This window comes from Lutjanus erythropterus, chromosome 6, assembly GCF_056507025.1.
Source record: "Lutjanus erythropterus isolate fLutEry1 chromosome 6, fLutEry1.hap2, whole genome shotgun sequence".
Lineage (NCBI taxonomy): Eukaryota > Metazoa > Chordata > Actinopteri > Lutjaniformes > Lutjanidae > Lutjanus > Lutjanus erythropterus.
Genome location: NC_139322.1, coordinates 26,273,371 through 26,287,849, shown reverse-complemented (window position 1 = coordinate 26,287,849; position 14,479 = coordinate 26,273,371). Strand labels below are relative to the sequence as shown.

The 14,479-nt window shown below is 40.0% G+C and overlaps 1 protein-coding gene across 5 annotated transcripts in view; it reads left to right on the top strand.

Annotated features, from left to right (window-relative positions):
- LOC146325401 (band 4.1-like protein 1) overlaps nt 1-14,479 on the top strand; it is a 59,666-nt gene that overhangs the window by 21,107 nt on the left and 24,080 nt on the right. For all 5 annotated transcript variants that reach the window (XM_084721413.1, XM_084721412.1, XM_084721411.1 and 2 more), the window contains exons 2-5: nt 2,283-2,371; nt 2,706-2,852; nt 11,946-12,050; nt 14,415-14,457. In XM_084721413.1, the coding sequence (XP_084577539.1) occupies nt 2,300-2,371; nt 2,706-2,852; nt 11,946-12,050; nt 14,415-14,457 (367 nt within the window). In that variant the 5' untranslated portion in view covers nt 2,283-2,299. The remainder of the gene's footprint in view (nt 1-2,282; nt 2,372-2,705; nt 2,853-11,945; nt 12,051-14,414; nt 14,458-14,479) is intronic.

Sequence of the window (14,479 nt, the reverse complement as noted above, 5' to 3'; positions counted from 1 at the left end):
CAAATCAACAACTGATGTTGCTTTGAAGTGAAAAGCCCCTTCAATTTGGTGCTTTTATTACCGTTTTACACTTTATAGGTAGTTATTAATTAAGTAGTTGGAGCTCTGCGGGTTTTAAAGAATATCACACATGCCTCGGGCCAACACATTTCCTGGAGTTACTCAAGAAGAAATTGTTGCATTATACAGTAGAGTTTGTTTCTAGTGCACAGTCTTCCTCTTGAGGCTGAAGAAATGGGGGTATTGTAAGATAAACATTATACTCGAGGAAAAGAAAAACCTTTAAAGTTTGGCAATAGACTTTCTTCACAGCAGCCATTCTGACGTGAAATAGTAGGATAAACACAGGTGTTACCAATTATAATAATTAAGGTTTTGTTTTTGAGTCAGGATGTTGCTGTTGTGCATGTTGGCACACTGGAAGGGCTCTGCTACACGAAATGGAACTGTACCTTAATTAGTATCATTAGTAACACCTGCGTGTACCCTGCCATGGAAGAGAGCAGCCATACGTCACGTCCATGTCTCGAGAACGACCACACCCCTCTTCGGGTGAAAACGAGCACTGTAAAAGAGGCCAGTGAGTTTGTGTGTCTGTGACAGACACTTAATCACAGGTTAGTTTATGATTTCACGGAGTAAATGATGTGTGCGCCAACTGTGCGTGTAGATTGAAGTGACTCAGAAAAGCATCTTCATGATGATGTAACTAAAGTTTTTCCTGTGAAAAAATATGGCCCTACTAAAAAGCACATGCTTTTAGAATGGAGTTTGGTTCCAGAGTCTGTCCACTCAAAAAGGTCACCAGATGATATGTTAACTTTTATAATTCACCTAATTTGAGCTGATGTACTTTCTAATAATGAACTTCAGAAACAGTATAAAGTAACGCAGGAAGTGGAGCTTAAACTGATCTGTTTTCTCCTTTTCTCTGGTCATAGTAAATGGCTTGTATCAAGCACAAAGGACTGGGTAGGATATGAAAGACATAACATAAGCGAGCCCTTGGATTTTGGCTTCATATGCTGCTAAAAAGCAGTATGCTTTTTTTATTTTATACGTTTCAACTGGAAAAGACCTCAGAATTTGTTTTTACTGCCTGTCAAATTAGAGTGGGCTGCTGTCATCCATTTCAACCATCCATTTCCATGATTATCAGTATGGCTGCCATGAAAAAGTCTATTACCACACTGTATTTTTTTCTAAACTGAAAGAAAGAAGCACCTGCATAAAAATCTGCATTACTATCTTATCATCCCAATCCGACCTGTCTCAAAAAATGGCTTTAATGTATAATTTAAACACCCAGTAATTTGGAAGAAAATGTCCTATGTTATCTTTGAAAATTTCAGCTGACATATAAGGAATATTAAAGCTGTGACCTCGTGTTCACTTTTTACACTGAAGCTTCTGATTGACTCTGAGCTTTATCTCGGATAATTCGTTCCTCTTAGCTGCACCACCTAATCTGAATATCAGCCATTGTAACTGTATTGTAGCTGCAGTCCAGCTCCAGTATAGCAGTGGTCACCTTCAAATGACAAGCCTCATCTGTCTCCACCTCACCCGAATATTGTATCAGCAGTTGTATGTCTCACTCTCTGGCCCTTCTCTTTACTTTTCCCTGGTGTCTCCATCCTCGTAACCTCTGCCTTTTATTCCGTGCTACTCTTTCCTTCCTCCTGTCTCATCCTCTGATTGTTGTCGCCCTCTCCTTCCTTGTCGTCTCCCTCCCTCCTACTCCTCTCTTTCTCTCTCTATCTCGGTGTGTCTGCTGTCTTGTGCCGTGCTGCAGGGCTCTCTGGCTGATGTAATTTATGCTATCTCCTTTGCTAGTGTGAGAAGAGAGCGTCCTGAAGCCAACACTCTTCATGCAGAGTGCTCCTGTGGGAGGCTGTGAGCCAGCTCTGCCTGAGCTACCCTCTTTCAGCAGCTCTCAATGCACAATGCAATGACCACGCATGTGACAAAGAGGCTCAACCTGCATGGCGGTACAGGATAATTAAAAAATACCATGCAGTAGATGTCTGCTGCAAAGGAAATTGGATGTTATGTCACCAGAGGTATCTGTTCCGCAGCCATTCATTACACCAAAATGTCTTTAAGTGAGGGTTTCCGATGCTGTGTGCAGAAGGGGGAAGTGTTTTGCGAACATCTCCTGAGTCAAATCCATCAGGAGCGTACAGGGGGATTGGACTTCTAGCAGCAGCAAACACTCCACACAGGTTTCTGGAACAGGAAAAGATTTGATGTTGACTGAATATGTTTATGTGTGGTTGCAGGACTGCAATCCATTTCGATGACAACAGAGAAGGCTTTGGCTGGGGAAATGAAGAGCGCGATGGAGGGTGACGCCAGGAGAACCAATCAGGTGGGAGCACTGTGGAACTCACAGCAGCTGTAGATCATTTAACTCGGGCCTTTCAATCACTCAGGGGCCTTCCGGCTTTCTGTTTGATATGCAAGGCGGCGAGCCCCCTCAGCTTGTGCCAGTAACTTAACATCTTAACGTCTTAGAGCAGCAGCTCCAGCACCAAATCACGCATTTGATGATTGGCTCACATGATCAGAAATTCTGGTTTTAAATCACTTTGCAAGACAAGCACGTAATGCCTCATGACTCAGAATCCAGATATTTAAAATGGAAGACAAAGTACAGTGATTTGAAGCCCATACACTCAAAAGATTGATTCTCTCTCTCCCAGGTTCCAGAGGACCACGGAGAAGATGATAGCTCTGAGAAGACCCCCAGCAAAGCCTCCAAATCGCCGCAGAAATCCACCAAGCGGCCAAAGACCGTTCCTGTCAAAGTCACTCTTCTTGACGGCTCAGACTACGAAGCTGCAGTTGAGGTATGCTACTATGCGACTCTTTCTTTTTACAATGTATGTCTTATTTTCATAATTCTGGCCATCATTTCTATCAATGATAACATTTTACTCACCAAGTGTGCTGAGATCTGTGACACAACAAAAAAGATCACAGAGATTAAAAACAAAACAGCAGATCAGGGCTGTACCTATCATTGAGGACACTGAGGTCATGTCCTCTGTAGTTCTTGGAAATTTGGGTGTTTTAGGAACCTGGTGGGAATTTGCACCTCAGAAAACACAATACATTAAATCTAACAAATTTTTGCCCGATAAATAAGCAAATAAAGGAACTACAAACCTACAGCAGTTAAGCCACAATGAGAAAACAAAGGTAAACAAAAGAAACCAACTGCCTACTGTTTATTTTCACAGACCTTTGTCTTACAGTACCTGCTGCATCTGCTTGAACACAGTTTTCTTACACATCACTTAAGCCTCTGCTTTACTGAAGAAATGACAAATAGCAGAAGATGCAAACATCAGTTCTATGTGGAGCGATGAGGAGACAGTAATGTTCTTTAAATTAATACATGAAACAAATCAAAATGCTGAGTTTCCATCACGTCATTTTCCCTCATTGGAGATTTGACTGCCACCCTTTAATTATGTAATTTTGTTGCATCCTCCTCTTCTGCATGATACTGTTAAAATTGTACCAACTGTTTATCCTGTTGACTGTAAATAACAATTGACTACACGTCTCTACTTCCTCTCACTGTACAATAATGAAGCCATAATATCACATGTATCTTTGTATAGAATAGAATAATGTAAGTAAAACCAAACTTATCGCCAGTGTTATGAGGAATACCTAAAATGACAGTAACCATTTTTGAGAAAAAATTTCTGTGACATGTACTTGGGTTTTTTAGTTTAGCCCATGTCCTGTCTGCTAATATGGTGGGGGCAGGATTTATGAACTATACTGCAGCCAGCCTCCAGATGTTTTGGTTCCACTCTTGGGGAGCTGTTAGACTGTCAGTCTTTATACACGTCAATGTTTTATCTCAATGGGTCCAACCACGAATATTCTAATAACAGTAGAGGATTGAAACATGCATTAGTTCACTTTTTTTATCTGGCTCTGTTCCCTTGTTCACAATTAGCTCTGATCCAAGACCATATATTGATGTAAATATTTAAAATTGTATCACCTGCATGGGTATCTCCCTGAACTTTTCTGTCACAGATCTGCTCATAAAATTTGTTACAAGAATAATGTCCATCACAGGAAGCTAGGAGGTCTTATTAGCGTCTTGTAAGATGTGGCTAAAAAAACATGAGACTGTAAAGTAACAGAAAAGCAAATAAATGATTTTACATGGTTTGTATTGACTTTAATAGAGGAGACCCCATTCTGTCAGAACAAATCATGTTTTTTGTTGCTTTACTTTTGATTTTCCCCAGTTTGTAGGTTGCAAAGCCGATCTCCTATTTCTATTTCCTACTCAGTCCCTATTCTCCTGGACCAGGATCATTTAAAACCTGTCTGATTGCTTTGTTTGGTTCGCCATAATAATTTGTTGTGGAGTTTTCACTATGTTTCCAGATCTCAGCAATTACTTTTGTGGGTACATTGTTATCATAACAGAAAAAAATGATGACCAAAACTGAAAAAATAAGTCCTATCCTTTAGAGCTGCTTCTAGCTCCACAGCTATACACACAGAGTTATCCGTAGGTAATTACTGCAAGCATTTCTGCAAACATGCAGAAACATAATTGGAAAAAATGATTTCAGAATGTTTTGCAGTGCTATTAAAACACAGTGTGGCTGTTTCTCCACGCTGAAATGCACACAAGCTTAAAATGCATATCTCGCTGTGCAGGGAGACGAGAAATACAGCATTTCAAGAAGCCGGTGTACATCTCCCCTACTTGAACAGAGCCCTTGACTCAGCACAGCACACCGCGGTACACCTCAGTGGGATTTAGTCTCCCTCGGTAATACATGCTACTGAGTCAGGAAATGCAGCCCTGCTGCTATTCTCCCTGAGAGGGGGAGTGATGGGTGGAGGGAGGGAAGACAATCTCCACTTTGTGGGGGATGGAAGGCTCAGATGAGCAATCCCTGACTTCCATGAATCGTGACTGTGTAGCCTTTTGTGTTTGTAAACAGACAAATTCCCACTTTGGATTTAACAGCAGCCCGCACACTCGTCATGATCGAACGCTGCAAAAAATGAATCTGCTCCTGGACTGAATGGACTTCTGAGGGGTGTCAGAGGGGGTGTTCCACACCAGAGGGAGATCCTGAGCTGGACTTACAGGGCTGCCATGAATCACATTAAAGCTAGTGCTGGAGCCCCATTGGCTGCTGCTGCTGATGGAGTGTGATGTGTGACGGGAATAAGCTTGTTGGCTGCTCGACCTCATTCATGTCAACTATATTCCTTTTATGGCTTAGTGCCGCCCACGTGACCTCACATATTTTACTTACCAGAGCCAGTGAGTGGAGAAATATGTCCTCACACACACACATATTCTCCTTCTCTTCCCCCCTTCATCCTTCCTTCTGTCTTGGTAACACACACACACACACACACTTCCCCATGTCACCTGGCCAGTGACACTAGAGGTATTGGGCTTTGGCAGAAAATCCATACAGCTGACAGATGAGCGCTCTTAAGTTTGACCGGGGAGAAAATAGAACGGCTGAAGGAAAAGAGGAGGAGGAAAAGATGAAGAGAGTGGGGGAGGAGGTGGAGAGAAAGATGGAGAAGGAGGTAGTGCCTGCTTGTGTACAGTGGTATGTGTGTGAGTGTGTATATCACTGTCTGCCATTAAAAAAAAAAGGCAAGCGGGGACACACTGATGAATGCAATGAAATCATTACTTTAATTACGCTCGTGATGTCCATGTAGGCCGTGATGATAAAAGCGCAGGGAAGCACCCTCAGCCTCTTATTGACGTTTGGCTCACAACATTATAGATATTGATTGAGCTCAGTGCATTTACATTGTCCAGTCCTTAACCTGAAGCCACACTATTAAAGAAAGAACTCCACCACCTGCGTGCAGCACGTCACTGCCTCCAAGCTTTTCAAAAACACCTCTTGACTCAAACATCTGGCTTTTTAAATAAAATCCTGAGGAGACCATTGTACTCGTACTTTTAACTGCTTAAACTTTGGCTGAATGTAATTTACTCCGCAGGTCCAACCCATCAAATGCTCATGTTCATTTTCATGCTTCCTTCGTTTTTGTTGGTGAACCACATAGTTCCCATTTTATTAGAGAGGCAGGGCTGTTTGGGGTCTGCTTTGCCTGAATTCAAAGCATTCGGTGCCACTGATATTTCAGAGCTTAGCTATTTAAGAGGTGTCTCACTCACATGGTGATAGAAATAATAAAATTGCTTTCATGCATTTATCCGTAGTCAGTCCTGTGTTGGCACTGTTGAAATGTGTTTCTTTTTCATATTAGTAGCCTGAATTGTGATACAAAACCATAATATCACTGCCCCGCACCAATCATTTTAACTTTCTCTTTCAAAGAGGTGTGAAACAGTAGCAACAACTGTGCAGTGTGCAAAGTGGGATAATGGATACATCTGAGTTTCAAATGTTTTTTTGTTTTGAAGCATCATTTTCAGTCAGGATGTGGTATTATCATGCTTCTCCGTATAAACAAACAGTATTACAACACAGGAAGATCTATCTCCATATTTTGTTTACTTCTTTTCATGAATCAAAGCTATTGGTCACTCTTTACATCTGTGGGTTTTACAAATACTTAAATGCACAATATATACATTTTGCCAGTGGAGGACAGTAACAAAGTACATTTACTTGAGTACTGTACTTAAGTACATTTTTTGAGTATCTGCACTTGAGTATTTGTTTTTTTTGGAAACTTCTGGCTTTCACTCCACTACATTTCAAAGACAAATATTGTACTTTTGACTCCACTACATTTCTAGGAAGGTTGTTGTTACTTTTCGGCTAAGCACAGCTTTGAAGTCAGCTGTTGCTCTTTTTTCTTTTCTAAAATGCCACTGGCCACACGCTGTGTTCCCCACAGAAGGAAACCAATCACAGTACCCGTTCTCAACTGGGAGTGATGTAAAAGCAGAAATATGTCATCCAGTCGCTCTGTAACAAGCACAAGTAAACTCTCCCTCTTTCATAAAGGAGAAAGACAAAATTAAATCTCAAGATGTCATTCTAAGTAGAAAAAGAGAAATAATTCCAAGTAGGCTTTTAATGTTAGATTGTTTTTATCGGGGTGAAAAATCCCACACAATTAATGTATATACTGCCCCTGAAGCCAGAATTAAATCTCAGTTATTTAACAGTCTTGGAGAACTTACCGTTGGCTTCAATCTAATTTTATGTGGTGATTTTAATACAGTACACAACAGCTGTCCTTTTTGTTCTTGATTGCATTTCTATGTTGAAGTTTTTATAGGTGTTTCTATAGGCTTTGTGTAGCAGAGTGGTTTGACAAGCAGGTCAGTGCATCATTAGATGGTTTCAGAGAGTTACAAGGTTCTGTAAATGCATCGTGAAAACAATACAGCATGTATTGATATTAGAAACTGCAGTTTGAATTACTTTTGAATACTATTTAAATATCTTTAAAAGCAAGTACTCTAGTACTTTAACTCAAGTAAAATTCTGACTGAGCAACTTTCACTTGTAGTTGAGTAATATTTGACCAGGAGTATCTATACTTGGACTCAAGTACTGTACTTTGTCCAGCACTGAATTTTGCCACTATAGGGGTCATTCTCACATTAAAATAATAACAAAAGATGTAGTTTGATGACGTCATGAAAAGGGTCATAGGATTTCTTATCTTCACTTTAATACAACCACTACAGGTGATGAAATTCTAACTGACATGACTCTTGCAGAAGTAATTTTCATGAAGGAGGTAATAGTAAAGATGCACTTAGTCACAAGTGCTGACTTCCGTCCTCACCCTTTGACGTATCAGACGAGTTTTCTACTAGCTTGGCAGAGCCAGCAGGAAAGACGCTGTTTTCTTGAATATATTACAGATTTCCCTCCATTTGAATTTTGTTGGAAACATCTGGGATGATATAAGTGCACAGCAAAATATATACCACATGTTGAGTGTTTTTAGACATTCAAATGCAGAAATGTTTCATATTAAAGCCTTAATCAATGAAAAGTATTCAAAAGCCAAAACCCAGAAGTCTCTCCATCTTGAATGAGGTGTTATACACATGGGAGAGGTTGGCCCTCAGAAGTGTTTTTCTTCAATTATTTTTAAAAATATGTTTTTTTTTTTTAATTTTTCATTTCCTGAAAGTTTGGACATGCAAAGTTTCTGCCTGACATTAACAAAAATAAATAAGTAAATAAATAAAAGAAAAGAACTCATAACCAATAACCAACCTCAAGCATTCACTTTATGTGCTCCATCCTTATCCCAACCTCAGACTGCTGTTATGCTTCAGTTCTGTCTGTGATGAAAGACTAGAAGCTGCCAAATCTTCTCAGAATCTTTTAACTTGTCTTTAATGATAAATCACATTCTCTCAAGGTGATGTGTCCATTGTGTGAAGACAGGATAAAGCCTCACAGTCCAGTGTGCTCAGCGTTCTCACACTCAAAGTGCCTCCGCAGAGAAAACCACCAGCTCCATGAGTTTGTGGTTCATGTGATCATGTGGTTAACGAGTTAAACCAAATGAAAGATTCATGACACTGGGACCCAGCTCGGCCTCCTTTGAAAAAGCTCAAAGGACGATAAAATCAGTTTATCTACTGTATATTCTGCATAATTTCTTCCCATTTTAACAGCATCCTTCGAACTTGTTTCCCTGCAGCATCGCTCCTCCGCTCTGAGGAGGTCGGATTGCGCAGTCAGCTGAGCTGCTTAAAGTTCAAGTGAGTTCAGTCTCTTGCTCAAAGGAACTTCAGAACATAAACTCACCAACACTGGAGCACAACCTGTCTAGTTGAAGGGCAGCCTTCAGATTTCAGAGGGTGTTGGATTTGAAAGACATTGGAATTTATGAGCAGGTCTAATGAAAGACAATATTAAGTCGCATTTAGGGAAAAAACAAGATTCAGGATTCCAGCATTTTTGAGCTTCAAAAGCATAATAATGACTGAAAAGTCGGGATATTTTGGAGCCTCTGCTACTACTATTTTGATCAAAATCTGTTTTTTGCAAGTCCCTCAATATTGTGGAAGTGTAATACTAAATCAGTTGAGTACTAATTTAAAGATTTAAGGGATCTATTGGCAGAATATGACAAGATGGAACATGGAATATAATATCCATGTGTGTTTTCATTAGTCTATAATCACCTGAAAATAAGAATTGTGTTTTTGTTACCTTAGAATCTGTTCATATCTACCAAGAGTGCAGGTCCCTTTGAAACTTTAGGTTTTCCTACATCAGGGATTCTCAAAATTTTAATGAGTGCCAATGTGGGGAGCCAGTATATGACTGAGGGTCACACAGGAAAACCAGCAAGCTTGTTAAAGGATTTATGATTGCTCTCATAATGGAGATTATCATTATATTCATTGAGTACCTGTCCTCAGCCATACGTTTTTTTTTTTTTTTTTTCAGTTTTTCACCTTACTTTCACATTAAACTTCAAAGTTGTCCACTGAAATCACTAACTTCAGCTAATAGATTTTGCAACACTTGCGAGGTCTCACTAGTTGCCATCAAATAGTAACTTTCTAAGCTGTCATAAAATATTACTGAAGGCTGCTTTTGCCCTACAGGCTGCAGTTTCAGAACATCTGTCTGCATCCTTTGAGGCGTGGGTAAGAAGAGTGGTATTTTGTCGGGTGCTGTCTCCAATCTCACACTTAAATGCCCCTAAATTCCACTTCTTTAACTGCTGAAATTGTTCTGTGTTGGCATTGTTTTCAGGAAAACTGAATGGTACCATTAACTATTTTTAATTGGAGTAAACCCTAGATTCTCACACTGTGGTTTGTGTACCACTGGTGGTTTGCAAGCTCCCTCTAGTGGTACGCAAAGAAATACCAGAATTGTTTTTTAATAAACTTAATGAATTTAAAAACATATAATACTATTCAAATACTACAAATTTACTAATGAAAATAGAACAAATTTCAATATCAGTCTGCAATATAGTCATGATCATGCATGTGTCATCCATCCATTAGTTACTAGCTAAACTGTGATGGCAAGATAGTAAAAGGTAAAATAAAGAAAATGAAAATCAGTGCTTAACAAACACTGCAATCGTGCCTCCAAACAGCAACTATTATGAAGAGAAGTGCACATCAGGAGGAGAATATTTCAAGCAGCGAGTATAAGTACTACTTAAGAACCACTGTGAGGGTATTCACTAGACCTGCTAGCAACAAATGACACAAAACAATAAGGTGGTACTTGGAGAGCTCAGTATTTTCTGAGGTAGTACGCGGTGTAAAAAGTTTAAGAAACACTGGAGTACACTATTATATGGTTTTGTTAAAGCTGCCTATAGTCCAAGCTAGAAACTAGAAAATATTGAGTACTTCATCTAAGAACTATACCCTGCCATTACATTGCACAGTAGAACCTACACCAACACATCTTAACACTTTTTCTCCAGTTATTTGATTCCACAGTGCCATCCTTCCACTTGCATTAGTTAAAGTGACTAAGTTCAATAGATCTACTTTCTCCTCGGCCAGACATTAACCTGTTCACACACACACGCTGTCTCTCCTCATCTTGTTTGCATGGGTGAGGCAATCAGCTAAATGGATTTCTAGGATTACACCAAATGGCTGCTAACACAATCAGCCCACAGAACTAGTTACAGAAATGTGATTGGAGCCAATTGGAGCGACAACGAAATCTCATCAGCAGCTCCAGAATTGGTTGCCATGCTTGGGGGACCACCTGAGATGTGTGTTGCAATTTCATTTTGTTGGAAAAATCGAATATATGTACTACGCCCCCCAAAAATCTCTGACTGTAGCCTCTGCTGCCTGTTAATCAGCATCATTCTCTCACCGCTTCACCCGTGGCTGCCTCAGTGCAGCAGGATGTAAATTATTTTTATTTGATTGAGAGACAGATCACTTTATAATGCTTAATTAATTAGCCATTCTTAAATTTTTAAAAGGGTTGCTGACTGTGCTGCCAGCTTTTCCTACAAGAGCTGAGCAAAGCTTTGTGGCGGCCTCGTAGTAACCAGAGATACAGAAAGTGAGAGGGCACACGCACATACAGAAGGGACCTATTACTTCTGTTTCCATGGTAACAGCTGCTTGGTTGCTTTGTCGCCATAGGAGCCAGGTTTCCCTAGGAGATGAATCTGGCGTGTGTGTCCCTGCGTGTGAGTCTGTGTGTGTGTGTGTGTGTGTGTGTGTGTGTGTGTGTGTGTGTGTGTGTGTGTGTGTGTGTGTGTGTGGAAATAGCATTTTGCCAAGGCCGTCTGTGCAACCCACAGAGTCCTTTTTCTGAGCCCTGAAGGACTAGATAGAAAATAGGTGTGGTCTCTTGAAACGCCACTGATGCGAGAGGCGATTGCTCCCCTTATATAGTCATACAGAGAGGAGCTCCTCCTCCTGAACAGGGGAGAGGACAGGCGGGAAACGTCTCTCACACCACAGTCGGGTGGATTTTTGTGTCACTGATATTTTTTTGACTCCTTTGTCTTATGAAATATGAATAAAGATTGCCTTGTAAAATAATAACTGGGCATTATTTTGTGTACCAGATAACCACACAGTTCTAAAACACAGACAATATCATTTTATAATTATTAAGATACCGTAACAAATAGTTTTGCATTTTTTAACATTATTTTTTGCATCTTGTATTTATGTCAGTGTAGATATAGACAGATAATATGGGGAGAGAAATGAGAGAATGGCATGTGACAAAAGCTGAAATTGAACCAGGGATGTTGCAGTTATAAAGCATGGGTCTTAATCACTGAGCCAGCAGATGCCCCACAGTCATCCACATCTTTATTAAATTGCATTATTGCATGCTGCCCTCTTCCTTTTCTCTTTAATAGTACGCAATGTTCAGACAAGCTGAACTTGCACTCCGTCACCTGCCCACTCGCTGTGTGTACATGTTCATATGCATGTGTGTATGTTTGTGTAACAGAAATTTGCCAAGGGCCAGACCCTGCTGGACATGGTGTGTGGCCATCTGAACCTGCTGGAGAGGGACTACTTTGGCTTGACTTTCCAGGACACGGACAACTCCAAGGTCAGACGCACAACACAGACACACAGATATTTTTATTCGTTCTCATAGACTCATACAATAATAAGGCAGGGCAAGTTTATTTATATTGTACAATTCATACACCATGACAACTCAGAGTGCTTTACAAATTAGCAAACTGAAGAATATAAAGACAGAACAATAAGAGAAGAAGAAAAAGAACACATTCCTTTAGGGAAAGTAGACAACATTTGGTCAGTTAACATTTATTTAACATCTGAGAACAATTGGGTTTTGAGTCTAGACTGTTGTCTTTAATTCAGTGAGGACGTTGGTTCCAGAACTGAACAGCACTGTAGCTAAAAGCTGCTTCACCATGTTTACTTCTGGCACTAAGTCTTACTAAAACAGATTCCTCTCCTGTGATCTGAGTGATTTAGCAGGTGTGCGCTGCAGGAACACATCTGAGAGGTATTTTGATCATGTCCAGTGTGGTGATTTATAAAGAAGCAGTAGTTTCTTAAGGTCAGTTCTGTCATGTATGATATGCCAGTGTTAGGACTTAAAAGGGACAGATGGAATTATTTGATGTAGGGTTGTATGAGGTATTTATCCATAGTCGGTGTATTAAGTACAGTATATGCTGCTCAACATGCCCCCAGTTAGGAGAGGTAGAGAGGGGCACCGGCACAGAAGCTAAGCAATGAACTGCTGTGGACAGGATCAGCAGCAAAATGTATTTTAGCCACTTAAAAAAGGCCAATAAAAAATACATACCAGTTCAAGTGTATGCACTAGTTGGAATATTTTCACCTCTTTACTTTTGCTGTCAGTATTTTCTGATGGGAATCTGCCATTACAGAAGCTAAACTCCATGGGCAAAATCAGTAATTCTACTTCACAGAATGTAGTAGCTGCTGGTCTATCCCTGGCACTGAACTGATAGTGATTTTACAGGTGGGCCTCTCTTACGTGGTTAAAATACCTTCTGTTGCTGACCCTGTTCATCGCAGCACATTACTTTACTTCTGCCGTCGGCTCTTCTGGGGGCATGCACGCTGCCATCTACTGTAGTTTAAGACTGATAATCAATAAGCACCCAGTACAACTCCAAATAATCTGAACTATCCCTTTAAGTATCGAGTAATGTGGTCGGCTCTTTTGGTTCTTGTAAAAACTGTAGCAGCTGTGTTTTGTACAAGTTGAAGCTGTTTGATGTTTTTTTTTTTTTTAGAAAGTCCAGTGAAAACACTTACAGTAGTCAAACCTGCTGGAAATGAAAGCATGAATAACTTTGCTTTGACATAAGACCTTGATGTTTGATATATTTGTGTGATGGTAAAAGGCTCAATTAGTTATTGCTTTCATATGGTATTTAAATCTGAAATCACAGTCGATCAAAACACCCAGGTTTTTAACAGTGTCCTTCACTTTTATATCCATTTGTATAGAGGAGAGTAGTAATAATAAATATCTCCTCATTTTTCCTAAATAAGATTATTTCAGTTTTATCCTTGTTCAGATGAAGACAGTTTTAAGACAGCCAGCTGTTAATCTGGGTAGTGCAGTGACAAAGAGTTGTTAGATGAGAGGGTTAAGTAATTTTGGGTATCATCTGCGTAGTTATGATAAAAAAAATTATTGTCCTTCTTGTCCAATCTGTTCAAGTAGAAGCCTCCCTGGTGGACACCAATAAAGCATTTAACTGAATATAGGCGTCCTCCAGGTGTAGGTCTTGTAGTTGTTGTGGAAGTAGTGAATTTTTATTTGCAGAAGTCATTATCACAGTGATCATTTATAACATGTGGGGGTAATTGAGGTCCCTCTGTGGTGAATAGCTTTTTGGAGTGCAAGGCCAAACATATCTGTTGCCAATAAATTTGGCGTGTTTCTGTCTTCAATAGTTTACCTACTTTTTTGGCCAGATTTTGTCACCGATTTTAATCAAATCAGATGTCAGTCACCCTTTCGGCCAACAAGCCCGACTCATACTGACATTCCAGGTGTTATAAAGCATTGAGTCCCTGATTGCCCTTTTAACCGAGTTTAAGCACTTATAGCCTGAGAATGGCATACATGGCCTTTAACCTTTTAAGATGTGATTAGACAGTATGGCCTTTTAAAACGGTGCACAGGGTCTGCGGTGCACCATGGAAGCTCTAGTGACATTAAGCAGAAGGAGCTGGATTCAACTGGCATTTATAGGCCCAGTATTGATGCTTTCAGTGTTTATTGAAGCCTTCATCCATTTTCTCATAGCATGAATATATTTGGCTTTCAACTAGGGAATAGATTTAATAAAAAAGGGAAGAGCAGTTCTTAAAAGGGCTCTTAAAAATGTGAATATGGATGATGCTGCTGAGGTTGAATTTCTCAAAGGGGATTGTGTCTTTCTTTCTTTATCAGAATTGGTTGGATCCCTCCAAAGAGATTAAGAAGCAAATTCGGGGTAAGTGCAGCAGACACTCACC